The sequence below is a fragment of the Thrips palmi genome, unplaced genomic scaffold, assembly GCF_012932325.1.
Source record: "Thrips palmi isolate BJ-2018 unplaced genomic scaffold, TpBJ-2018v1 HiC_scaffold_1, whole genome shotgun sequence".
In the NCBI taxonomy this organism is placed as follows: domain Eukaryota; kingdom Metazoa; phylum Arthropoda; class Insecta; order Thysanoptera; family Thripidae; genus Thrips; species Thrips palmi.
Window position 1 is genome coordinate 7,515,978 of NW_023144620.1, and position 26,558 is coordinate 7,542,535.

At 42.2% G+C, this 26,558-nt stretch overlaps 3 protein-coding genes across 7 annotated transcripts; 2 read left to right on the forward strand and 1 right to left on the reverse strand.

Moving 5' to 3' along the window:
• Positions 1–2,989: 2,989 nt before the first annotated feature.
• Positions 2,990–13,010, forward strand: LOC117642051 (maternal protein tudor-like). Of its 2 annotated transcripts, XM_034379867.1 has the most exons (15): positions 2,990–4,370; positions 4,447–4,641; positions 4,760–5,056; positions 5,136–5,287; positions 5,380–5,535; positions 5,638–5,920; positions 5,998–6,184; positions 6,250–6,401; positions 6,476–6,673; positions 6,752–6,880; positions 6,961–7,168; positions 7,312–7,610; positions 7,733–7,774; positions 8,354–10,638; positions 10,922–13,010. In XM_034379867.1, exons 1-15 carry the CDS (start codon positions 3,207–3,209, stop codon positions 12,438–12,440), a joined length of 7,266 nt encoding a protein of 2,421 aa, XP_034235758.1. In that variant the 5' UTR covers positions 2,990–3,206; the 3' UTR covers positions 12,441–13,010. The 2 variants fall into 2 exon arrangements, with proteins under 2 accessions (XP_034235758.1, XP_034235754.1); XM_034379863.1 differs by having other exon boundaries at positions 2,991–4,370; positions 7,733–10,638.
• Positions 13,011–13,759: 749 nt separating this feature from the next.
• Positions 13,760–19,292, reverse strand: LOC117642067 (diphthine--ammonia ligase). 3 transcript variants are annotated; one of them, XM_034379890.1, is made up of 15 exons: positions 19,137–19,292; positions 18,068–18,284; positions 17,801–17,985; positions 17,652–17,725; positions 17,378–17,561; positions 17,204–17,295; positions 17,039–17,129; positions 16,760–16,966; positions 16,436–16,673; positions 16,165–16,360; positions 15,954–16,086; positions 15,719–15,880; positions 15,438–15,603; positions 15,163–15,264; positions 13,760–15,015 (listed from the first exon to the last, which is right to left on the reverse strand). In XM_034379890.1, exons 2-15 carry the CDS (start codon positions 18,180–18,182, stop codon positions 14,681–14,683), a joined length of 2,280 nt encoding a protein of 759 aa, XP_034235781.1. In that variant the 5' UTR covers positions 18,183–18,284; positions 19,137–19,292; the 3' UTR covers positions 13,760–14,680. The 3 variants fall into 3 exon arrangements, with proteins under 3 accessions (XP_034235781.1, XP_034235766.1, XP_034235772.1); XM_034379875.1 differs by having other exon boundaries at positions 16,436–16,676; XM_034379881.1 differs by lacking the exon at positions 19,137–19,292 and adding an exon at positions 18,930–19,130 and having other exon boundaries at positions 16,436–16,676.
• Positions 19,293–19,622: 330 nt separating this feature from the next.
• Positions 19,623–26,194, forward strand: LOC117642082 (REST corepressor 3-like). 2 transcript variants are annotated; one of them, XM_034379903.1, is made up of 11 exons: positions 19,781–19,889; positions 20,363–20,425; positions 20,526–20,606; positions 20,685–20,899; positions 20,982–21,155; positions 21,561–21,641; positions 22,627–22,742; positions 22,822–23,026; positions 23,097–23,232; positions 23,320–23,498; positions 23,575–26,194. In XM_034379903.1, exons 1-11 carry the CDS (start codon positions 19,781–19,783, stop codon positions 23,692–23,694), a joined length of 1,479 nt encoding a protein of 492 aa, XP_034235794.1. In that variant the 3' UTR covers positions 23,695–26,194. The 2 variants fall into 2 exon arrangements, with proteins under 2 accessions (XP_034235804.1, XP_034235794.1); XM_034379913.1 differs by lacking the exon at positions 21,561–21,641 and having other exon boundaries at positions 19,623–19,889.
• The last annotated feature ends 364 nt before the right edge of the window (positions 26,195–26,558 follow it).

A 26,558-nucleotide genomic window follows, 5' to 3' on the forward strand; every position in this document is an offset into this window, starting at 1 on the left:
GACCTAGGCGAGGGAGGACACGCATATCGCCAGCGATTCGCCGCCCCGATGGACGGGACGGAACCAAAGGGCGACCCCTAAACTGGAGCAGTGCGACGCACCCACGCTGCTCCCCTCAGGCCACTGCACTCGGGGGTAGGGGACCTCAAATGGGGATGGGGTAGGAGATAACATATAAACCATCGCAAATTTCGTAAACAATGCCGAATTCCACCAGGCGCTGCCTTTGCCACGGAGCTGCGCGTCCCGGCGGCGGCGGCGGCGGCCCGGCCCACGGCAGGTGGCCGAGGGAACTCCGATCCTTTTGAAGTGCCGCGGCGTTTGGCCGTGCGGCCGCGCGCTGCTCAAAGGACCGCATGTTTACGCAGCGCGGCAGTGACCACACTCTGCACACCGCGTCGTCCTTCCTCTCTCGCACTCGTGGGGCGTGCCGCTGTGGCGCGAGAGAGACAGGACGAGACAGCGTCCGGAATCACGTCTTCAGAGTCTCGCACCGGAATGGCGCGCCAACGACGCGCCGACAGCCGTGTGGCGGTTTACGCCGTTTACGCCCTCTGAACACTTCCACGGTTTACCGCCGCGTTTTGACAAGGAGCAGACGATGATGCAGCCTCGGACAGCGGCAAAGAAAGGCCAGTGCTGCCAGTGCCGAATGGTGCCGAATCGCAAGGGGATTTCCGGGAGACCCACCCTCCCTCCTGGAGATGATTCGCCGCAACGCGTTACTCTGCGATGCGATTGGGATGCGAGGCTCCCGAAGGCCGGGAGCCGCGCCTCCCCAACTCCCCCACTGCTGTTTTTTGTCAGCTTTCCCCAACCCCTCTTCAACGACGAGCAAGTTAGTGCTCCTTGTTGGCGAAGGTATCGCGTAAATTTGCCCTTCCTCCCCCTCACTGTCCCTGCTTCCTCAAGGGCTCCGCCAACGGGCCCCGCCCCGCCCCGCCCCATTAGTCGAAATGTCCCTCCGCGTCGCTCATTTGCATCCGCAGTGGCATTAGGGCGATGAAGGTCGCGTTCTGATTGAAACCCCAGCGACGCCGCGGCGCCAGTGGGCCAGCAGACGAGCGAGGCAGATGACGTCACTTCTTGAGCTCCAGTGGCCTCAAATGTAACTATCAAAGATACGAACAAAGGGCCAAAGGAACCGATGGACAAATACATTGAGAACACTGAATGGGTTTAAGGGAGTGCATGTCAAGTGTCGCGGGCGGGGCGAGCGCGGCCGGCAGATAGGGCTCGCGGTGATAAGGCGAGGCTGAGACGTCCGGGGAAAAGGGAGGGGACCGGGGGAGGGGGAGGGGCGCTGGAGCGAAGGGCCGCCACCGCCAGCAGAGAGGCTGGGCCTGGGCCCTGGGCCTGGGCCCTGGGCCTTGGACCCCTACATGGCCGCTGCCAACGTCTCGCTCGCGTGCCTGGCCGGCAGCACCGCTACGCGCTACGCCCCCTCCCCGTGGCTGACAGAGACTAAGTTACGAAGACGAAGCGCAGTGCACTGCGTGCGGCATCTCTCGCGCCACCACCGCGAGGACTCTCCCGACACGGCGCGTGCTGTGCACTGGCTGTGTGGCCGCGGGCGCGAGAAGCAGGCCGACGGCCTCTAGAAGGCACCCTGTATGCCGTGGACACCAGAAGGGCGCATCGGGGCCACTCACCTGCCGAGGACGTGCTGCTGTGCTGCTGCAGCCTCCGGTCCGCGCGTCCGCTCTCGCACGCCGCGACGCCCGTCAGCCTCGTCAGCGCGACGACAGGAGGCTTTGGAGACACGACTCCGGATTTGTGGGGATCGCGCCGTGTCAACACAAGCGCCCCGCCCTCTCGGCAGCCGCCGTGCTCGCAAAGAAACGCACCTCGATGGCCACGGCCCGCCTAGCCCGGCCGGACGTTGGAGGACCGCGACACCGCCACGTCGCGGGGTTGCTGCGGCGCTGCGGCAGAGGTCGCCCTGTCGCCCACGCACCGCGTAGCACCGCGTCGCACCGCGTCACCGTCGCACGCACCCTTCCCGAACTGGACTGAGGGCGGCAGGGCGGCGGGCGGCACCACGGCGGCACGGAGGCCCGGCCGGGAACGCTCCCGAGGGTTGCCGAGGGTTGCCCGTGGGTGGGTGGGGTATTGACGCGGTCCTCCCCTCCGCCTGGGCGCTGCTATGCGCCGCCCGGCGCCACCCCCTAAGGCGTCTATACCACGTTTTGCCTAACCGTTCGCCGCCCCCAGGAGCCGCCACCCCCTTAGGCTGTCCACAGAACGATTCGCCTACCTCTCTCCCACCCCTGGTCCACGGCGGCACGCGGTCCACCCTCCGGCTGAGCGGCAAGTGCTGGAGGGTGTTGCTTTCCGCGCCCGAAGCGGCGGCCCATGCCCTCTCCAGACACCTCCTTTGATGCTCGACAATGATTATTTATATTAAAAGGTAATAATTATTCCTCATTGAGGGGCAGCCCATTAATTTTTCCACATTATAATTTTGTGGTGCAATCAGCCGGACCAATCTCATCTCGTTTAACCACCAAGGAATTTGAACATCTTCCCTCCGCACCGCAGAAATCCGAAAAAGCCGGAACAGCAGCGTGTCTCCGACAGAGCTGATGCGGGTAGGGAAGTGAGACCCTCCTACAGTCTCTCTCTACCGGGGTATCGCCGCTCGGGCTGCCCACCAGCGCATGCCGACCAACAGCCGCCGCGATTGGCTGACGCTGCCGAGAAGCCTCCCGGCCGGCCAATAGCAGCGCGCCTCACAACGTGCCTCGGCCGGTTTGTCGGCAGAGCGTGTTTGGGTCTTCCCTCCCATGCAACTTTTACGTCCAAAACATAATTATAGTTTCAACAAAATAATTATTAAGTGGTTCTGTCAGCGCACGGCAGGATGTAATTTTAAGGAGTTGCGCTCAGAAAAGCGCATTTTCTTTTCAAGAAAAGCGTGCAGGTCCCTCGCCAAAAAACTCTCGAAACTGCTTTTGGGGTTTGGCTAACCTGTGTCTCGATCTCGCTTTCGTTACGGATCCCTCCTCCCAGCTTTGCTCCGAGCTCATCATTTCCACCGGCTCAGTTCGGTTTTGTCTGTCATGTTCGTGACTTTTGACTGAGCCTCAACGTGATTTTTTAGTTTCTTGACGAAGACTGACATCTTTATCCGTACTGTTACCCTGTAATAACTGTGATAGTGCGTGTGCGAGTGCTTTTAGTGTGCGGGCCAAGCCATCCTAACCATGGCGGGCAGTTTTGATTTCTTTGTGACAAACATTGAAATGGATGGTAATTTCCTGAAATTGTGGGGCCACAAGGACAAGAATAGTGCCCAGAATGTGGAGAGGATCATTCAACAGAAGTTTCAAGACTTCGAGAAGGGGATCGGCGTGCCGGACCCCCACGCCCTTGTCCCCGACCTACTGTGTTGCGCCCGCTACAATGATGGTGGCTACTACCGAGCCCGCATCACGCATGTGGACTGGAGCGCCGGCATGGTGCTCTGCTTTTTCATTGACTACGGCAACAGGGAGCGCGTCGCCATTTGCGACCTGAGGACCGTTGATCCTTATGACGCGCTGCTCAAGCTGGCTCCTCAGGCTTCATGTTACCTCCTCTCGAGGGTGGTGGGCTCCTGGGACCCACCCGCCCTCAACTTCATCAAATCTGCCATCATGTACAGTGAACTGAAAGGTGTCCAGGTGCAGTCCGTCGGCCAGATCAACCTGTTGAATCTGTACGTGGAAGGTGGCCAGGATTTCGGGGAGTACCTGATGCGGTTAGGGCTGGCGTCCCTAGTGCCTGCCGAGAACTTTGAGGTGATGGTGTGGCGGTCGCTGGCAGTGGCAGTGCCTCAGGGCCTCGGCTGTCTTGGCCTCGGCGCCCTCCCTACCGCTACCGCGCCTGCCTACCCTTTTCCGTTGGGCCCGGTGGGTCCGGTGCTGCAGAGGCCTGTGTTACCTTTGCCATCAGTCATCCCTCCCCAGCCACCTGCCGTGTCGTCCATTCCGCATCGTCTCCCTGCTGTGGACATGAAGGAAAGCACAGCAAGCCGTTTCCCGACGTATCCGACGCTCCAACCGAACACTGAACACACAGCGTTTGTGTCTTATTGTGACAAGAGCTCGTCAACAATCTACTGCCAATTATCGAAAGACCAGCCACAACTGGAGGCCCTTTCAGCAGCATTGAATGACCCTGCTGTCACCAAATTGGTTCAATTAACCCCTCCATATATCCCTGGGCGGATTTGTGTTGCGAAGTACACTGAAGATGATCAACTTTATCGGGGAGTCATTACTGGTGTTACAGACAAAGTCAATGTCTACTTTGTGGACTATGGCAACAGTGACACTGTTCCGCCATCTGATGTGTTCGAAATACCCTCAGACTATTCCCATCATCAGGTATAGAGCTTTCCATAGACCTTTTCACAATGTTGCTGTTTTATCTGGTTTAACTGAGTTTAAATTTTGTGTTCAGGTGATGGCGTTGCCTTTTGCACTTGCTAGCTGGAACCAAGCTGATGTCTCTGATGAGATGTTTGAAATTCTCTCTGATCTTATTAATGAGCATAATGTTGTTCTTAAAGTCGCTGCCTCTCAGGATTTAAGTACAAAGCAGCTCTGTGACCTCTTCATTGATGAAACTAATGTTACTCAGCTTGTGAATACAGAGGTAAGTGAAATCCCTTTCTTCATTGCCAGTTACTTAGTTGATATGTTAAACCTGAGTAAATGTCCTCGGGTTGTTTTGTTTCCTATCAAGGCCCTTATCCAATTGTTTTCTTTTTCAGCTTTTAAGAAGGAAACCAAAGTTGACTTTCCGGAACATACATTTTCCAACTCCTGGTGGGAAAGTTGAAGTAGTTGTGGCATATGTGAAATCCTTGAACAACTTTTATGTACAACTTGCTGCACATCAGAAGGATCTTGAAGATAAAATGGCAGAGGTGGACAGCTACTGTAATGGTCCTGCAGCTCTTATGAAAGCCGAAGACATTGTACCAGGCGCACCCTGTTGTGCGTTGTTCCCCGCTGATGGGCAGTGGTACCGAGCGATGATACTCAATGCTAGCATTGAGGATCTAACTGTAAGTAATCTATCATATTAATTCCCTGCTTTGTCTTGTTTTCTTTTTTTCAAAGTGTACCATTTTCAACTTTGTGAAGGTCATGTATGTGGACTATGGCAATGAGGAGAAGGTGACAATAGCTGATTTACGGGCAGCAAATGAGTCAATTGTGAATCCTCTCCGTGCTCAAGCAATACCTTGTCGGCTGACTGGCTTTGATGTCAAAGCTGATCATCAGTTAGTTCAAAGGTACTCAACAATCACTACTGTAACCATCTGTTACAGATTTTGTTACTTAGCTCTCAGTTCACAAAATTAATGACTTTCTGTTTAATTTCTAGGTTTGAAGAACTCGTGCTTGAGAAAACCTTCACTTTACATGTACTTGATCTGAATGAGGATGTCCCATGTCTTTGGGTGAAGCTCTTGGATGAAAATGGCACTGATATAACTACTTCACTGAAGGCCCCAATGCACCAAATCAATGGGCATGCTATGTAAGTGTCTCCTGCGCCAAAGAGCAGAAATACTAATGTTATTTACTCATACACTGTTATTCTGTTAACTTACCTTTTCACCTTCATTTTCTCTATTTGCAGTGCCCCTCCAGCGTCTGTTAAGGTAGCAATATCAGGGCCAGGAGAAAGAGAGGTTGTTCTGTCAAAAGAGAGCTATCGTTCTAGGGAAACGACTGCCAAGCCTGTTAATCACTATCAAGATCGAGACAGAACTAGGAACGCTAGGCCTATTGATCAAGACCTCAGCACACAATGCCCTAAGAAGGACCCAGCGGCTTGGGGGATTGGGGAGAAACGTAGGGAGAAACATAGCGCAATCGGCCATTGTGACAGAGATAATGGAGCTTATGAAACTGAATCTCAGGTACAGGTTTTCTACAAACCCATTTCGTTCAGGAATTTATTTACTCAGACTTGTATCTTTAATTACTGTTTTTCCAGGCCTCAAGGAAGTGGAATGATGCTCCTCAGCATCCCTCCATCAAGTATTCAACCATTGCTACTGGTGATATCAAGCCTGTTGTCATTGTTTTCTCCAATGGTCCTACTGATTTTAATGTCCAGCTTCGTCCAACTGATTCCAAGTTTGAAATGTTGTCAGAACAAATTGAAAAGTTGTTTTCTACTGGTAAGACTTCATCTCTTCACTGACTCTTTGTTTTTGTTCAGTATTCTCAAAATATTATTTTATAGGAGGCAGTACATTGGGCCGCTCGCTTGTAGTTGTTGGCACAGCATGTGTGGCCAGGTATAAAGAGGATGAGAGCTTTTATAGGGCTGAAATTAAGGAAGTCCGCAAGGATGGTGCCCTTGTTCACTTTGTTGACTATGGGAACAATGAAGTGGTATGTACATTTAATGATCTTAAAGCTGTACAATTTGATAGTATTTCTAATCTTGAGTGTGTGCTCTGTTGCAGGTAAACTTTGAAGATCTGAAGGAAATTCCTGATGAATTCCTTGCCCTCCCAGCTCAAGCATTTCATTGTAGTTTGAAAGGTGTTTCTGAGTGCACGCAAGACAGCTTAATCAAAAAGTTCAATGATTTGTTAGACTATCAGAGCCTTGAGGCTGAAATTCTTGACTTCAGAGACCATCTTTATCATGTTATCTTGAGAGTAAGTATGCCTATGCACAATTCTTGTGAGTTAATCCTCTCTTTCAGACTATTTAATTTTTTACAAAATTTGTTACAGGACTCAAATGATTCCCTAACAATCAATGAGCAATATGGCGCAGCACTGACTGATTTGCTCTCACCCAGCAGTATTGTCTTTAGTCTTCCGCAGCTGAGCATTTCAGAAGGTGATTCGGCCGATGTCACTGTAAGTTCATAACACCTCACCCTTTGATTTACTTCATTGGTGTTTTTAAACTTCTTCTGATTTTGCTGTCATATTTTTAGGTCACATGGTTCAAATCGCCTGACAACTTTTACATCATGCAAAAATCTTTTGAAGCTGAATTTAAGAAGATGATGACAGCACTGCAGGAGGACTATAAGAGTAAAGAGCCTGTGGCTACTCCATCTATTGGTCATGTTGTTGTTGCCCGTTACACGGATGGTGCATTTTACAGAGCTGAAATTGTAGTCAAGAAAGATTCCAAGTTTGGTAAGTGTTTCACTTTAACCTGTATTGTTAATTAACAGCATAATTTAGCAGAAGCCTAGTATCATCAGCTGGAGTCTGTGTTAATGACAACATTAAAAGAGTTTTAATACTCTCCAGTTATAAGATCTGTGTTGTCTTTACAGGAGTACAGTTCCTGGATTATGGCAACAGGTGCCTAGTGGCTCCATCCTGTATTTTCGGTCTTGAGCTGCAGCATGCAGCTTTACCACCCCTTGCCATTCAATGCCAGCTCTTTGGGGTGAAGCCGATTGGAAACTCTTGGTCAAATTCTTCAGATATTCTCAATTTGTTTCATGGAAATTTGAAGTGCTCCTTCAAGGAGCGTTCCTCAAAAGGCTTCATAGTCAGTTGTAATAGCAATGGTCAGGATGTGGCAGACCAGTTAATTGTTGACAAACTAGCCAAATCTTCCCTTCAAGAGGTAAGTTTCTAGTAATAATGTTTTTATATCGTGAACTTGTACTTCTTTAAGAAACTCTTCAATCTTGGAGTTTTTGAGTTAATCTGAGTTATGTAATCTGAAAAAATTCATCTAATTTTCAGGACCATCAGACAATTCCTCACATCAAAGGAAAGAAGCGTGAGATGCCTGTAGGCTCTTCTCATCAGGCTATTTTTGCCTACCTTGAAGAGCCTGACAAATTCTTTGTTCATCTGGAGTCTGAATCTTCAGACCTTGAAAGTTTGCAGTCTGAACTTCAGGCAGCTGCTGAAATGATGCCACCACTAGAGGGCCCTGCAATCCCTGGAAGTTTGATTATGGCGATCTTTGAAGATGCCTGGTACAGAGGCCTTGTCACTGCAACCACCAAAGTTTTCTTCCTCGATTATGGAAACACAGAGGACTATCCATCAGATTCAGCAAGTGTCAGGAAATTGCCTAAGCATTTGGAGAGCTGGCCAGGATTTGCTATTCAATGTCGGTTTGACAGGCCGGCATCAAAGGTGTGGTCCCAAAATGCTTCCGAGGAATTGGTGAGGATCTTTGATCAGGAAGAGAAGCTGCAATTGAAGATTATCTCGAAGTCTTTGGATGAAGACTCGTTTGTTGTTAATCTTGATGGTATATCTGAGGGACTGCATGACCTTTGGAGTGATACAGTTGGTGTAGATGACACCAATCAAGATTCGGTGCCAATTCCAGTCCATGTTGAGAAGCGTGAGATGCCTGTAGGCTCTTCTCATCAGGCTATTTTTGCCTACCTTGAAGAGCCTGACAAATTCTTTGTTCATCTGGAGTCTGAATCTTCAGACCTTGAAAGTTTGCAGTCTGAACTTCAGGCAGCTGCTGAAATGATGCCACCACTAGAGGGCCCTGCAATCCCTGGAAGTTTGATTATGGCAATCTTTGAAGATGCCTGGTACAGAGGCCTTGTCACTGCAACCAACAAAGTTTTCTTCCTCGATTATGGAAACACAGAGGACTATCCATCAGATTCAGCAAGTGTCAGGAAATTGCCTAAGCATTTGGAGAGCTGGCCAGGATTTGCTATTCAATGTCGGTTTGACAGGCCGGCATCAAAGGTGTGGTCCCAAAATGCTTCCGAGGAATTGGTGAGGATCTTTGATCAGGAAGAGAAGCTGCAATTGAAGATTATCTCGAAGTCTTTGGATGAAGACTCGTTTGTTGTTAATCTTGATGGTATATCTGAGGGACTGCATGACCTTTGGAGTGATACAGTTGGTGTAGATGACACCAATCAAGATTCGGTGCCAATTCCAGTCCATGTTGAGAAGCGTGAGATGCCTGTAGGCTCTTCTCATCAGGCTATTTTTGCCTACCTTGAAGAGCCTGACAAATTCTTTGTTCATCTGGAGTCTGAATCTTCAGACCTTGAAAGTTTGCAGTCTGAACTTCAGGCAGCTGCTGAAATGATGCCACCACTAGAGGGCCCTGCAATCCCTGGAAGTTTGATTATGGCAATCTTTGAAGATGCCTGGTACAGAGGCCTTGTCACTGCAACCAACAAAGTTTTCTTCCTCGATTATGGAAACACAGAGGACTATCCATCAGATTCAGCAAGTGTCAGGAAATTGCCTAAGCATTTGGAGAGCTGGCCAGGATTTGCTATTCAATGTCGGTTTGACAGGCCGGCATCAAAGGTGTGGTCCCAAAATGCTTCCGAGGAATTGGTGAGGATCTTTGATCAGGAGGAGAAGCTGCAATTGAAGATTATCTCGAAGTCTTTAGATGAAGACGCATTGGTTATTTATCTTGATGGCATATCGGAGAGGCTGCCTGACCTGTGGAGTGATGCTGTTAGTGCAAATGACACCATTGAAGACTCAGTCCCAGTTCCTATTCATATGAAGAAGCGTGAGATGGCAGTTGGATCATCACATGAGGCCACTTTTGCCTTTTTCGATGAACCGGACGTATTTTATGTGAACCTTCAGTCCGAAGCTTCCGATCTCGAAAACGTGCAGAAACAGCTGCAATTGGCTTCTGGAAACATGCCACCTCTTGAGGGACCAGCAACTCCTGGAAGTTTGATAATGGCGATCTTTGAAGATGCTTGGTACAGAGCTCTTGTCACTGCAACCAACAAAGTTTTCTTCCTCGATTATGGAAACACAGAGGACTATCCATCAGATTCAGCAAGTGTCAGGAATCTGCCTAAGCATTTGGAGATCTTTCCTGGATTTGCTATTCGATGTCGGTTTGACAGGCCAGCGTCAAAGGCGTGGTCCCCAAATGCTTCCGAGGCATTGGTGAGGATCTTCGATCAGAAGGAGAAGCTGCAATTGACGATAATCTCAAAGTCTTTAGATGAAGACTCGTTTGTTGTTAATCTTGATGGTATATCTGAGAAACTGCCTCTCCTGTGGAGTGACATCCCAGTGGATGTTGATGTCATTGCCAAGGAAGAAGACTGTTTGATGGATGGTGTTGGGGTGGGATGCAATATTGTTTATTTGACCTCCCCTGATGAGTTTTATGTGCACCTTGACTCGGATGCTGAGAAATTGGAGCACATTGCACAGGAACTGCTCCAAGCGGATGGTTTTGACACCTCTCAAGATTGGTGCGAAGGAGATACATGTGCCGCCTTATTTGATGAAGATGGAGTTTGGTATAGAGCTATGGTTGTTAGTGCGACACCACCATCTTATAAAGTGCGCTTTGTTGACTATGGAAATGAGTCTGAATCTCATGCTTTAAGGAAGCTCCCTGAGAAATTGCTGGAGCTACCACCACTAGCCTACCACTGTGCTCTGCCCAAACCAAAAGATATCTCCTGGTCATGTGATACTGCCAAATCAAAATTGGAGACTTTGGTTGATAGCTGTGATTGCAAGTTTACCATTGAGCTCCTCACCAAAGAAGAGCCATACTTGGTTTCATTATATGGAAATGGAGTCAATTTGAATTTAGACATTGCTGTGTGCTGTGGGTATGATCCTGAAATAATTCGTGCTCACTTGTCTACTCTACAAGTGTCCAGAGGGTAATCACGTTTATTTTATATTATGAATTTATGTGTTTTTATATATGACTGGGTCAATAATTCATCAATAAATTTTGTTTGTCTACTGAGACATCTGACAATTGTATTTGGATTTGAAATCACTTTCCAAACCCCAAATTCTTTTACACGTTTCTGCACAAAGTTGAGACCAATTAACTGCTTCAGAATAATTGCAAATCTATTATTGGACCTGGTCATTAATATAACACAACTTTCAATCCAAACCAGGCCTATTCTAATACTCAATATTTTGTGATTTCAGCAAAACAATTAAACTGACAACTCATCTCGATGACATTGAAACCCAGGTTGATGAACATCAAGATTTGGACTTGAATGTGACCCCTCATCTTCATCCTAATGGAAGTGTAGTAAATGAATGCGTAGACTCGCAAGGAAAAGGGGAGCAGTCAGCTGCAGCTGATGTGGCACAGATAGTTGAGATTGGAATACCTGATGTAGTTCTTCTAAGGAGCCATTGTGATAATGAAGTCAAATCTGGAGAGTCATTGATGGCCTGTGAGTCCGGCAATGGATTAGGGTCAGTAAGTGATGCCTTCACTGAAGAAGCTGAAACACTGGAAAACCTGTCTGCTAACGATAAAATTATTGGAAATGCTGAAGAACTTGCACCTAGTGACTCAGCTGTCTCGTTAATTTTAAACTTGAGTGAGCACTTGGCAGAATCTGTTGAAATTGGATCGGAGGAATATCCGCCAAGAGACATTCGGGATGAGGAAGTGAAATTTGAAGAATCATTGACAGTGTGTGAGGTTGATGATGGGACAGGGGCCTTAAGTGGAGCCTACATCAAAGAAGCTGAAACACTTGACAAGCTGTCTATTAACAACGAATGTGCATCAAGTATACTTGTTGAATCATTAATGTCGGACTTCAGTGAGCGTTTAGAAGCATCTAAGGAGGCAGATGCAACTGAGTTCGGATTGGCTGAAGAGTGTCCGCAAAGTGACACTTGTGATAATGAGGCCAAATCTGAGGAGTTCTGTGAGGTTTTTGGTGTGATGAGGGCATCTAGTGAATCCTGCTCTGATCACGCTGGAACACTAGACAAGCTGCCTACAATCGATGAAGTTGTTGAAAAATCTGAACCTGCACCATCACTCTCAATATTGAGTGAGCATGTTGCAGTTTCTGAAGAGGCAGAGGCAGTTGAGATGAGATCATCTGAGGAATGTGTATCAAGGAACTTGAGTGGTAATGGAGCTGACAATCATTTTGTTAACGATGTAATCGATAAATCGGACTTATGTTTATTAGGAGACTCTGATGAAGTTAAGTCAGATGTGTCATCAACAGTAAATAATAGTGAAGAGCCATGCATTTCTGATGAAGTTGAAATTCTTTTTGAGGCTCTGAAAGTGTCATCCTTGGATGACTCCGTGGTGGAGATAACGGAGACTCAGATTCCTGTCATAACTATTGATGATTCTGATGTTGATGACAATAACTGTCTGCCCACCAATACCCCTGATGAGATGCCAGACTTGATCAATTCTGTGAACTCTTTGTCAGTTAGTAATTCTGGTGATCTGCAGTGTGATATTGAAGAAGACACGAGTACACCTTGTTTTGTTGCATCATTACATACTTACCCAAACGCTCACAATTGTGAGTTAGACATTGATGGTGTACACCATGGATTTTCCAAGGCAAGCCCCTCTGACTTCAACTTATTAGAAATGGCTGCAGGGGCAAAGTTTTATATCTTTGATGACTGTCAAGAACACAACAATCTAGTTGTGACTGTGAAATCATCTTAATTATTCTCATTTCTTACACATCTTTTTTTCCTCTGACTATTTCCTTATGTGTTATTTGAGTGTTTTAATGATATTGATAGCAATTCTTTTATCTTCAGTTTATTATTAGATAAAATTTGTAGGACTGAAGTTTTGTAAGTAAGAGCAGTCAATGAGAACAAATTGTATGTATATTTTGGTTGTTTTAGGTATGTTGCTCAAATAAAGAAAACTATGTAAATAAATAAAAGTATATTGTTCTTAAAAAAATTTGCATACATCTTGTAACAGAAATAAAAGTGAAGGTCATAGTCTCATAACATCTTTCTGAAGAAATGCTTGGGTGGAAATTTATGTACTTTGTAATGAACAGAATAGGGATTTTGAGAAACTTGTTGACCTAAAGGAATAACACCCCTGAAGAAATATTTTATTTTCCTTTGAATAGAATTTGAATCTAATCCATCAATGAGATGTTATTATTGGCTTCTGCCAGTGCTCAGAAAACTTATCCTTGACATGTGCGAATGGAAACTGAAGCTCATTTTATATGGCTTATTAAATGCAGAGTCTTAAGTGGACATCAAATTACATACTGTTACCAAATTTTCACAAATTGAACTGTTTTGGACGAATGTTCAAAAACGGATGAACTGCTTGTACAAAGTGTCTCTCTTATCTCACATACTAGAGTTAATAATGAGTTAAGTGAAGAAAAGGAAGATTAGTTGATGGTGACTTCAATTTCACAAATAATTTTGAGAAGTTTAAATTCATAAATCCATCAGATATAAATGATGAAATTAAGAGAAACAGGGGCTTTCCGTAAAGCAAACTTTGGGGATAGCACTACATGCCTGACTCCTGCCCCTACAAGACTACCTCCTTTCAGAGCCACTGCCAAATCGTTGCAAAAGTTTGAATATTCCTCACTGGCTGGCCTAACTGTAATTATTTTTACAAATATCTCCCTTAGAGCAGTCTGTCTTACCCTTCCTCAGTAGATGCTGCCCTCAGATGAATGTCACAATACCTACACTTCCATTTGAAGACTAAAAAGAAAGAAACCTGGTTGAACTTAAGAAATTCCAAAGACATGTTAAAATAGACTATATTTCCAAATTTGTCATAGAACTGAGGGACAAAAATCAGTCTTCAACAGACATTGTGGAGGTAGGTCAGCAATAAGGCATATTAGAAGTGGTTATCATGTGGATCCTTGCATTATTTGAATTCCAATAATGCGTTCATGCCCTGATGACCTACCTCCAAGTCATTATCTTCTATGTTCATAATTAGTACATGTGACAAAATGAAGACAAAAAAAAACTAACACCAACAAGATGAAAATAATTTAGACAAAATGTATTTGTCTGCAAGATATACAGAAGCTATCATACAAAGAGAGCAATTAGAACCATAGTTGTAGGTCTAGCTTAAAACAAAAAGCTGGTGCAGTCATCTCTCTCCTTGATAATTAAAGGAAGAAATACAAAGTGACAATTGTTAATCCTTCTTGCCAACAAACACCTTTTGAGGGCTTTTTTTCTGCAAAAAGAAATCAATGAAATATGTAATATAAGCCCAATTATCTAAATAAGGATGTTGTCTATGAGCAAAACGATTGTTCTATTCGAATTAGTTCACCTTCACTCATGGTCTTTTTCAAAGCAAAGCAAGTAGTTTGAGAACAACTAAATAAGGTGTACGAATTGATTGAGGGATCAAATTAAAAGTATCTTTAAAACAAATCAGAGTACTCAAGCCAAACACATAAAAAGGAAGCTCACTGCACACAATTGGGGGCACTACCAGTACAACAAACTTTTACATTTTCTGCTCATTGAAGTTTCATCACATGAAATAATTCATTTATTACATTTAATGTTCTGATTTAAGAGGTTTAGTTTCCTTACAAGTCTTACATAAGTACTGTCATATCACAATAACTGCATCAATGACTTCAACAATGACTCCAAACCATGATACCACTTTTAACTGCAAAATCTTGATAAAACATGATTGACTGCTGACAAACACATTAACAAATATAAAGGTAAATTCATAAGACACCCAACAGTAGAGTGAAACTTGACTCAAACAAGTAAATATGTAAATTTATATAAAACAACAACAGTGTCATGACTTCAAGAATCACAATACATTCTTAAAGCAAAAATCCCAAAATAGCTATTTACAAAAGACACGCGCACACACACACACACACGCACACATTCTCTCTTTCTCTCTGGTTTTTCCCTTCACTGATGTCGCACAGCACAAATTGACAACACAGTACGCGATTCTGTGAGTCGACATACAGGTACCAGAGTTGTCACTACGTTCGGAAATTCCTCTAATGCCTTTCGAACTTCTGTAGGTGGTGGAGCTTTGCTTCCAGAGACATGGAGAACTCTAACAGCACAAGTTGTACCTGGATCAACGCCTTTATGTAATTTGCTCAAGGTGTAACGGAATACCTCTCCAAGTTCAGGTGCACTTATTACTGGCAAAGATGCACAATGTCCAGACTCAGTTTCTTCAGTCTCTACAGTGTTGGCATTAATTGTAGTACTTTGGCTGCAATTGGATGAACCTGAAGCAAGAGCATAACTTAAATCTAGAATCCTTCTAAATTAATTTCAGGCTTTTAAGCAAAAATCTTGTAAAAATCTAAATTTTTAGAATTGAGTTGGAAGAAATCCTAAGTTGCAGTAAATCTCAAAGGATTTAATTGACTCACCTGTTGACACATAGCAGACCACAACAGATACAGTGTTTTCATAGTTCCATCGCCTTCGTAGGGACACTCTGTGTACTCCAATGCAACAACCTGTTTCTTCATCTGAAAGAAGACACAAAAACACATTTTATCAATTAGTATCTATTTTTTTAAATACCCAGTACAGAACACTGTGCAAGCATAATTATAACTCTGATTAAATATTTTCAAAAAGCTCAGGAAGACAAAAAAAAACCTGAACAAAAACAAAAAGAAACATTGTTGGAAGAACTTACATTCAAATCTACTGTTTCCAATGTGTGCCCAAACTTGCCATTCAAGCAATGCACCCCGTGGCAGTTGTGGCACAACCACATAGTCTACAATTGCATTATTGGTCCTTTTTTCCCATTCTCGGCGGGCCTCAGGAATGTAGGAGGGGTGAGTAACATAGCAAACTCCCTATAAAAACAGAGGGGAAGGGGAGGGAGGTTTTTGTTATAAATTGTAACCACTTTTTTAAAAAAAAGAACACGAGGTACACATAAGACCAATATAATATTCATTCAATATTGACCTGCACTACGTCTCTGAGCTGGGTATTGGGGTCCATAGCCCGAACAATACGGGCCACATGGCGAAGAGCCAGACGGCATTGTTTGCGCACTCCACCTTCTACCATCTGCATAGTGCCAGGCACAAGTGCAATTTGGCCAGCAACATAGACCAAGTCTCCAACCTGTAAATTACAATAATTAAAAAGGAAGAGAATTTACAAGAGGGGTCAAATGAGTACAGAATAAGAAACATACCCTCACTGCTTGGCTATAGGGTCCAATATTGGCAGGTGCCCAGTGAGAAACCCCTTGCACATGCATGGTATGGACTCTATTTACACGCATTTCTTCTGAGGAAGAATCTTGTGAACTATCAATAGATTGCGGCCTATAAAAGAAACATTTTAAGGAATAATGCAACCCTTCAAAGGCATTAAATAAAACATTGCTTTGAGGAAGTACATACTTGAAAGCAACAGCTTCCATCACAATTGGACATTGCTGAGCAAGTGGTGCTTGAACACAGACCCTGATTGGTGGATTAATGAAGTTAAAAACCTTCTTGTACTGTAGGTTTATCACAGCATAATTTTCCATGTCACGAATATATAGAGAAACAGCAACAACATTGTGCAAAGATAATGACTCACTAGCCAATAATTCTGAAATGTAAATTCAAAAAATAAAATCATGACATTTTGCTTGAAGAATCACGCAGAAAATGTTAGAAGCCATACCCTTTAACTTAACAAGTGCCTGATACGTTGCTTCCCCTTGTGCTTCATCTCCTTGGCCAACAATACTACCAAGCCAATACCATCCAGCATCATTGCAACGTGCTGCAGCTTTGTCAGTTGCTACAACTATCTCAGTTAAATCAGTCAGCAGAGAGTGCTCAAGAGTGGGGGTAACAGCACTTGAATGACCTGGTGTTGTGTTAGCATGAGCGTCACCCGAAGCTTTGTTGTTTACCATCTGCTGACAAATAATAAAATTCTTTACTCCAATCACTTACAATCAAATTATACAAGCAATTCCTAACAGTGGAAATATGAGCTCACCTCATGGGCACAATGGCCAACCTCAGTTCGAAGTAAAGCAGCAGCAGCTTCACAAGAGTCTGTTGTGGAGTTCTCAGGCTCCTCCTCGTCCTCCTCGCCTGCACCAACACTACGGTCTGGTTCTTGAAGATCTTGAAGAAGATCAAGCCAGGTCTTGACTGGGAACTGTGCAATTCGCTCTTGTTGACTCCATTTTTCTAGTATTGGCTGAAATTGAGTCATTGTGATGTAGTTACTGCATAATCCAAACTCGTGCAGGTACAAAAATTGAGAACTTACATCTTTGTTTTCCAAATGAAACTGCTTGAAGTTTAAGTAACCAACAGCAGCAACACTGTTTTCTGAAGGAAGCACCATTTCAAATTCATCACTGAATAAAACAAAGGGGTCAATTCACAAAACATGGTTAGCAATGTTTGACAGACAGGGAATGAAAACACTTACATTACAATCGATTTAGTAAATAAAGGGCAGTCGAGAGTGAAAGTCTCATATTCACCACCTTCGCCACAAATATTCAATCCATATTTCTCTTTCTGAAATAACCAACAAAGTCAAGGGTTTAACAACTGAAGCACTGTTGACATACCAACTCATAATGAAATGCGAAAAGCTGACCATTTTGACAAGGTGAGGTTTCATATCCTCAATTTTCATGCCTAAATGTTTGGCTGGTTCCAATCCCATAGCTGCTACCTTGATAATAATGGCATTAATATGGCAGTCAATCATTTCCTGGAGAAGTTCTCCTTGATCTCTTCTCCATAAATAGGCAAGTGAAACAAGTCCTAGGCGGACACACCTGAAAACAGTTGTCAATTTAATTGTTAACTTGACATTGCTGCGAAGATGCCATCAAGCAAAAATAATTTGGGACACAAATTTGGCTTACACATTTTCAACCCTTATTCTTTGATAGTCAGAGAAAATAGCACCAACTGCAACAGCCTCTATGTCAACTTCATTCTGTAAAGTACCACAACATATGTAAAAATGTATGTGAATTCAAACAAGACCTTCAAACATTTAGCACAATTCTACCTTCACTTTAACAAGTAATTTGTAAAGGTCTTCTACTTCATCCTCAGGAGTTGGACAGTAATCTCGATCTTGGATGATTGCACGCCCTTCAGTGGCTTGGCGGAAGAGCGGTAGGCCCATAGCTTCTGCATAAAGTTCAACTCCCATGTGACCTACAGTCTGATACATATAGCTATCCAGCTCATCTGAAATTCAAACAATGATGATATGAGGTGAAACAAATATGCTTTAACTGATTTACAATTTTCAAAACAATGGGATTAAAACCTTTAGATGTTGGATTCAAATTGGCAAGGGCTACAATGTCATGTCCAGCTGCTACACACTGCACCATGTTGTAACAGCTATCCTTGCCCCCACTAACTAAAGCTACCACCCGCATTTTGATGTTGAGCCAGTCTCTTGTGGACGGAAGAACAGAAGGCGGCTTAACTGTACTGCCGCCTTTACCTCACAATTTGTTTTATTCTCCACATTATCAAACCTGAAAATAAGAGACATATTTAGAACAAACCGCAGGAAAATTGTTCAAATAATGAAAAAAGACAAACACAAAATAAATTATTTACAAGGAGAGAAAATAACTGAAAAATTTGATTTAACTCTAAATAAATGCCATTTTACATTGACTACAAAATATCTTATAGCTGCATACAACTTGAGTATGAGGCAGATAGTGACTTAAATACAACATCATGAACTGGCTGCAATTTGACAAAACCAGAGTTTAAGAACAGATTTTGCTAGAATAGTTAATCAAATAGGTTATTATGGGCTATCATAACATCGGTCAAGTAAGAGCAGCACTGGAGTACAGTGACGAAGAAAAGCCACACAGGATGGAACATAGCAGACGTCATCTGCCAGTGCAATGTGACATAGTTCTGGTGGGATAATGTAGAAAATAAACAACTGGATCTTGTTTTCCTTTACATTGCCTGGCAAGGGCATGGGGTGTAATAGGAGATTTTCAAGCAAGCAAATACTGCTGATGATTGATTCCAACAAGTATTCTTATAGGTTGAAACGTGCTATTCGCTCTTTTTTGAATACCATCACCAAACTGGGGTTTATTGAAGTTCGGCATGGAGAACGAAAATGTAAATAATTTCGAACAGATTGGACGAACCTGATATCAACGCGCGAATACGGGCCTAACTTAAGCCTATGGTTTATATTTCAGCTCATACAATAAAGTATGTCAACCAGCGTAGAGAGTGCCATTATGCGGAGAAATAAAGCTAAGTCAAATTTCTTAAGCGTTTTCCTCTCTTTCATTGTATTCGGACATAAATTTGAATCAGAAAAGCACTTAGCATACAGGATCAACCCGTACCTAGAGTGGTGTGCACTCCTCGGCGTTTCGCGACAGACTGATTGCAACGCGCTCTCGTGGCGGTTTCTGTAATCTGTAGCCACGATAATTCAATCACATTCTTGCACCTTTCTCCTAATTTAAAGCGTGTAGGTCAAATTTCAAATAAAATTAATCATAATCATTTGATTAGAGAAGGGCACAATGCCCGCTGGCAGCACAGAAAATAAGTTACATTCAAGACCCCGGCCAAAGTGGTTGGGATGTTCGTAGCACCGTACATTTGAGTACGGCCAAAATCGTCAAATTTTAAAAGGCTTCTAAATGTTGTGTCTGTTAGTATAGGGCACTAAGTGCTGCTAGCTTTGAAAATGGACTTGGTCAAGTTTTTATCGCGCATGATTTTGTTTTTTTGCAGGCATTGAAAATTGCAGTGAATTTTTTTTTGCTGCGCGCTTGAGACACAGCTTTCTTGATCTTTCAGAACCACTTCCTAAATCGGGTGCGCCGCTTCTCCAAACTACGGTGCTACGAAGCTTTAATCTTAGTTTGGACTTCGGAAGCCAGGGTGTCTTATCGGCAGTACAATAACCGTTCTTTCTTTCCTGTTGAACAAAATAGACTCAAAAACTCCGTTTTCGATAGTTTGAAGTTTTAGATTGAAAATGGTTTTGGCTGAAAGGAACCCGGATAATGTTCGAAATGGAAAAAGATCTCGCGGCCCAAGTCCCAATGGTCATGCATCAGAGGGCTCCAGCATTGAAGAGGAAGCTGGTATGTATTATTCCTTTGTAAATTATGCGAGTAGGTCTGAGCGTCACTTCAATTGTCCATTTATCTTCCCCTGCAATTAACATATTGCTCAACGGATTCAAAATTACTGAATAAATGAAGCTTATAAGGTTATGATTGTTGTATCTGTCTGGGTTCAGTTACCAAATTGACTCACCATGGTTGCTTCATTAATTTTTTAACAGTATTTTCGTGTTAAATCTGGTAATTTTATATTTCACTTAAACATTTTATGAGAGTGTCTCTTGACTTGACGATTACTGTAATATTGTCATAAATGCAAGGGCTTCAATAATTAAAAATTTTTTTTTTTTTCCTTAAATTTGATTTATATTTCTATAATTTATTGTTATTACTTGTTTAAGTACTATTGAGCTATAGTAGGCCTTCAAGAAATTTGAATATGGAATGTGCCTTCACCTCGTCTTCACTGTGAGATTTATTGTCCACTGCAGATGAACGTATTAGAGTTGGACGAGATTACCAAGCTATTGTGCCAGATCTAGTTCCTATTCAAGGTGGGTTCAATGTGTGCTTTATGTTTTCTCTTCTACATGACAACTTTAACTTTGCTTTCTCTATTCCTCTAAATGTTTCTTGCACTTCTCTTTTGGATAGATCGGAAAGCAGAGTTGTCAGCTTTGCAAGATAGAGCCCTCCTTGTCTGGTCCCCCACACTAGACATACCCGATAGTAAATGTAAGTGCATTTTAAATATTTTTGTTAAATTTAACATGAAATATTTTTTTAATTTTCTACATGATTGGTATTTTTTAGTGGATGATTATATTTCTCTTACCAAAGAGAGATATGGTTATAATGGTGAGCAAGCTTTGGGCATGCTATTTTGGCACAAACATGATTTAGAACGTGCTATTCTCGACCTCTCAAACTTCACACCTTTCCCTGATGAATGGACTGTTGAGGATAAGGTTCTTTTTGAGCAAGCTTTTCAGTTCCATGGGAAAAGCTTTCACCGCATTCGACAGATGGTAATAAAGTTAACTGTTGAAAGTTTATGATCCTTATCTTGTTTACACCTCATACTATACTAATCTCAATTGTAATTTATAGCTGCCGGATAAATCAATTGCAAGTTTAGTTAAATACTATTACTCATGGAAGAAAACCCGCACTCGCATCAGTCTAATGGACCGTCAAGCTCGTAAAATGGCTTCTCACCGTGAGGATGGCAGTGAGGTTGGCTCTGAGGTTGGGTCCAACACTGATTCTGACTCTGAAGATAAGGTATGTATTCAGCCTTTACACATTTATTTACGTGTATCTATTTGAGCAGTGCTTTTTGGAAATGTTATTGTTTTTATATTGGTTTGACAAGTTTCGCAGTGGGTAATTTGTGCATTTTAACTTGGGAACTGGGTTGTAGTTAGCCTCATCTGCCTCAACACTTGTACCTCCTCTACTTGTAACTTAAGACGTAGTCATAAGTATTTATGTGTTTTTTGCATTTTCTAAGGTGTTAGTGGTTGTCAGTGAGGTAGTTCATGGTTTTTTTGTTTTTTTTTCCCTCGTTTTCTTTTGGACATGTAACTGCTGTGATTAGACAATTGACAGCATTGTCTTCGATAGAAGGTAATCAAATTTGCTATGTGTGTGTTATATGTTTATATGTTGGGTTGTTTTGCGCCCCAGAAATGGACAATCCATCGCGGCATTCGCCGTAAGAGTGGTTCACCGCCAAGAACAACCCAAACGGAAGAAGCTGGGAGCATGGTATGTTTGGTTACTGTCTGATTGCTTTCCATGTGGAGTCCTAATTTGGCAAAAGGGAATTAGGGCTTCAACTAATTAATTTTTAACATTTCTAGCTTTATGTATTTTTTATGATTGCTTCTCAGAGAGGTTTGCTTAAAATTAGCTGACAACACCATTGTAGAGCTGGTACACTTGTTCTTATGCTGCTTATGCTTTCTTACTTCCTTGATCAGACTATCTTATCCAAATTAAAGACTATCCACTGCTGTTTTCTCTCTGTAATTTGCTTGCAGTTCTTTTTATTCATATGTATATGTTCATAATTTTTTCAATGGAGATATCCTGTTTTGTGCTGAATTCGCCAATGTGTTCCTGATTTCTGAAATATGTATCCCTCTATTTCAGATTTTGCTCTATTAGAGATTCTTTTTCTAGGTTCTTGTGCCCAAGTTCAGAGTTGTGCCCCTTCTGTTTTTAAATGACAGCAAAATAATGTGAATGTTCTTCCACCCATCTAATTGAATTCCTTTGACACACACACACTAACTATTTCTTATTCCTGGACCCCAGCACTTGCATGCTGCTGCAGTAAAATTCTTGGAGCAAGCCAATCAATCTGTCTCACTGTTTTCTATAACTTAGCCATAAAGTAAGGATAGTAGAGAATGGTGAGTTCAAAGAGAGAGATGTACTTTCCATCTGCGGCAAAATACTTTGAGCCTACATGTTTAAAAAGTTCTTTTATTGGTCTGTGATAGTAATAATAATTATTATTGTGTAAATTTATTTTTTTATATTTGTAGTCTCTTTCAATACTCTCTCTTCACTTTTTGCGGCAGATATTTTTCATTGCTTTTCAGAATTATCTCAAACTTTCAATAATCTCTTATGTGCATGGTGCACTTATTTAACTTCAGCCTAAGTAAAGTAAATCTTGTCAAAATGTTAAAGGATACGCAGAATCCAGTTCTAATTTTATTTGATGCTCTTAATTTTGTTGTAGAAAAAGGACAGCGAATCTGGGGGAAAGGGATCCTGTTCTAATTGTAACGTCACCTGCTCCCAAACTCACAGTACCCCTAAAGGAGTCATGTGCGCCACATGTCACGCCCACTGGACGTAAGTTTCATACTAGTCCCTGCTCTAAAAAGGTGTGGGACGTGATTTTTAACTTCTTTGTTCTTTCTTACCCATTCAGGCGAACTGGAAGCGTCAGACCGACAATGGGTCCTGCAAAGCCCCGCGATAGACAGTTTCATGTCTTGCTTCGTCACAAACGTAAGCCACCTCGTGGCATGTTCATTAATCATGATGATCTCACGGCTATGGCTAGTGGACCTGCCGGACAGGGTGAGCAAATGCTGAGGACAATGGATAGGGAGATTGTTTCATTGAAAAGACAGGTTGGTAGACAAAGTTAGTATCAATGTGTTACATAGTTATGAAATGGTAACTGTTCAATTTTTGTGGTAGGTGCAAAATAACAAACAAGCAATAAGTGCAATGCGGGCTCGTACATCAAATGGTATTGATGATCTTCGTCCATCAGATTCTACAAATAGAATTAATGCTCGGTGGACCAATGATGAAATGCTGCTAGCTGTTCAAGGTACATTTGATAACTTTTCACCCTTCTTTGGTAATAAATATTTAAAAAAATAAAAATTTTAAAAAATGAATAAAAATTACTTTTTAGGAATGCGGAAGTATGGCAAAGATTTTCAGGCTATATCTGAAATGATTGGAACTAAAACAGAGGCCCATTTGCGGAATTTCTTCACGAATCATCGACGCCGATTCAATCTAGATGCTGTTATGAAGGAATTCGAATCTGAGAATGGGCCAATAATTGAAAGTGAAACCAAAGATGACAAGGTTAGAACTATTACTTGATTGATTTTGTTCCTTGCTCCAATGCTATGCCATATTGAAACTGTCTCCTCTTTTCCAGATGGATGTTGATGTTGTAGAGCCAAGCAGTCCAACAATGAACTCCTCTCCAGTTTCCATTCAAACAAGCATTAACAATGTCAAGACAATGCTAAAAACAGCTGTGTCTGCAACTAAATAACTAGATATTTTAATAGAATTTTTCCATTGTGCTATTCTGTGTTAGTCATTTTCCAAAATTTATGTAAATGGTTTTCTTGCTCACACTTGTTCCTTCTGCGTCTTGTGAATATTCACTCAAAGGCCATTGTGACTTCTAAGGCCTGTGTGTTGAGTGTCTGAAGTACTGCCGTCTCTGGACTTTTTAGTCTTGACTGCCTTTTCTGCTGCTTCTGCTAGTCTCTTTAACTGCTGCATAGATTGCCTTGGTTATGGAAATCATTTGGTAACCTTTATTCATAAATGATATTGGCTGCCCCACTGAACTGTCTCATATGTGTATGTCCAAATAATGTAGTAAAGATGTCTTTTTAAATTCCTCTGATAAAAATAAAAGCTATTCATGACCCTAGTTTTTTTTCTTCTTTGCTATGATTTCAAATATGTTCAAATATAGATGCTGAATTTCTTGTAATCTAAATTATTTTATAAGACTATTCTTAAAAGTATTGTGTAAATTATACTTAATTGCCTTGTTAGGAGTGAATGTGATTCAAAAGTGATAAGTGAGGTGTCAAATGTGTGTGTTTTACTAGCATATACTACTGGTGCTGCATTTTGAGTTACTGTCGTGTTGGATCGAAACAAAAACAAAGTTTGTGCAATAATTGACGGATTCAAAGCAGAGCACTGAGTTTTAGGTTCCCGGCCGGTCGCCCCTATTGCCTTGGGTTGGAGAGCCCAAAACTCAGTGCTCTGCTTTGATGGAATTGCTCAAATGGGGCAGGGCATTATTTTTATTTTTTAAAAGGAGTAAGGCCTCAAAATCTCTGAAAATATTATTTTAGGTTTGGTGGTAAATGTCTCCTGTAGTTCCTCAGTTGAGTGTTTTTGAAATAGGGCAAAAAGTCTGTCAAGCTGTTCTGTTTACTTTTATGACATTGCTGAAGTGTTTTGATTCAAATTGTTTGATTTATGATTGAAACTTATTCAAGTTATGTGTGACATTCAATAGTTTTCACAGGAACAATTTTTTTTTCTTCCGGGATGGAATAAGAGTGTTTTTTACTGATATGCTTTGGCTTGGTTTTGACTTTTTTCTGCAGTCCCTGATAATAATTTTTGATCATGTACAGTCTTGGTAATGATATTTCTTGAGTATGTGTTTATATAAAATCCCATCACATCGAACCTCCTATCAACGAAATCCTCATTACAATGTAAGGTTTTCATGTTCCAGGGCAATGTATTGTGTCCTGCTTATGACGTAAGGACCATTAAGGCCTGGAGGGGTTCGCTCCAACAATGTTGTACTTGTCTATTAATGAACTCCTTTACCCTCATCATATCCAATTAGAACTTAGTATCAAGAATCACTCAGAATCTTTAAAAAAGTGGTTTGATGTACTCGTCATGCTCACTAATTGAAAATGTTATCATTATTTAATCTTTCATGATGGCACAGTACTTGAGTCCAATGTGAATTATAAAGATTTTATGAATTGCTGTTTTTGTTGAGAAGTATGATTGGGCAGGCGAATAATTAGGATTGTCAGTGAAGCAATTGCATGCAATAAAGAGAAAAGCAGATGGAATTGGGTTGCATAATTTTCTGATTGCAAAGGTTACTGATTTTGGATGCTACTGCCAAATGCTAAGTTGTCTGTACTTAATAAATCCCTCAGAGAGATGAGTGTATTTTTATTGCCTCTTGGGGGATTATCAACTGTAAGAAACTGTAAGTTAGTGTTTATAATTTGTACATGTCTAGTGGAATTTCTATTTTATTTTATTACATCCTAAACCTATTGTTGATCTGTCTCTTGAATAAAGACAGAGTTTATCTTACAAGATGCGCTATTTTTTTATGCAATAATCTGCATTATTTGAGTAGCGGCTTCTCCCCTACCCCTTTGTGAGACCCAAAATACATAGATCAATTTATTCACTGGGGCTTGTTTATTATAGATGTCTCATACTTTTTTGCTTTTGTAGGTATTGGAATTATTTTGGGGGGTCACTCTGTCACAACCTGTTTCAATGTTCTAGGTTGATAAATATTGTGTATGTTGGTCTGTAGTTCCTACTTAGGATATGGCAGAAAGCTTTGTGATGTCTGTTTATTGTCTTGCAAGGTTTTATCTTTTAATTGTTTCTAACTTTTGAGTCAGTCCCTTGTTATTCATGCAAAGTGGGCTTGATAGCTTACTCTGTAATAGGGGTACTTTTAAAATTTGCATTCATGGTAAACCTGTACCAACAAGCATGTTTCATTCAACATATCTCTTACCATTCAAGCCCTATTTGTGTAAAGGTGAACTCAAAATTTCAATCTTAGTCAACCTTGTGTATTTTCAAATTTAGTGTAATCAATTTTAAGAAGCACTTATCAGCCAATTCTTGTAGATAAATATTAGATTTAATAGTGCTAGTTTAGTTCTGTGCCTCTTTCATTATTGTTAATAATGGTTTATCCTCATTTTCTAATCTATTTATCTGTAAATAATGATGCACTTTCTGAAGTGAACTGTTCTATTTAATTGCCCCCTTCACAGACTCACTCACATTCTAATTGCTTTTGAAAATGAAACCGTCCTCCGAAACAGTTGAGAATTAGCTGAGCGTGAGGAAGTTGACATTCAAAACCAAAACCCTGTTGGGTGAAAGCCTGTTGGAACCCGAAGTGCAGGACGACTGCCCCACCAAAGCGCCGTCGGTTTGAGTCTCACACGATTTACGGAAATGGGTGGAGTTTTCTCTGGTACGCACATCAGGTGTAAAACCCTGCGGCCCTGTTTGCCGGTGCGATCGAGGGCAGGAATGCATGTCAACACTCGCGGGAGGCCTCCGAGTGGTCGTCGGGAACTTCCCTGGGTTGTTTTTTTT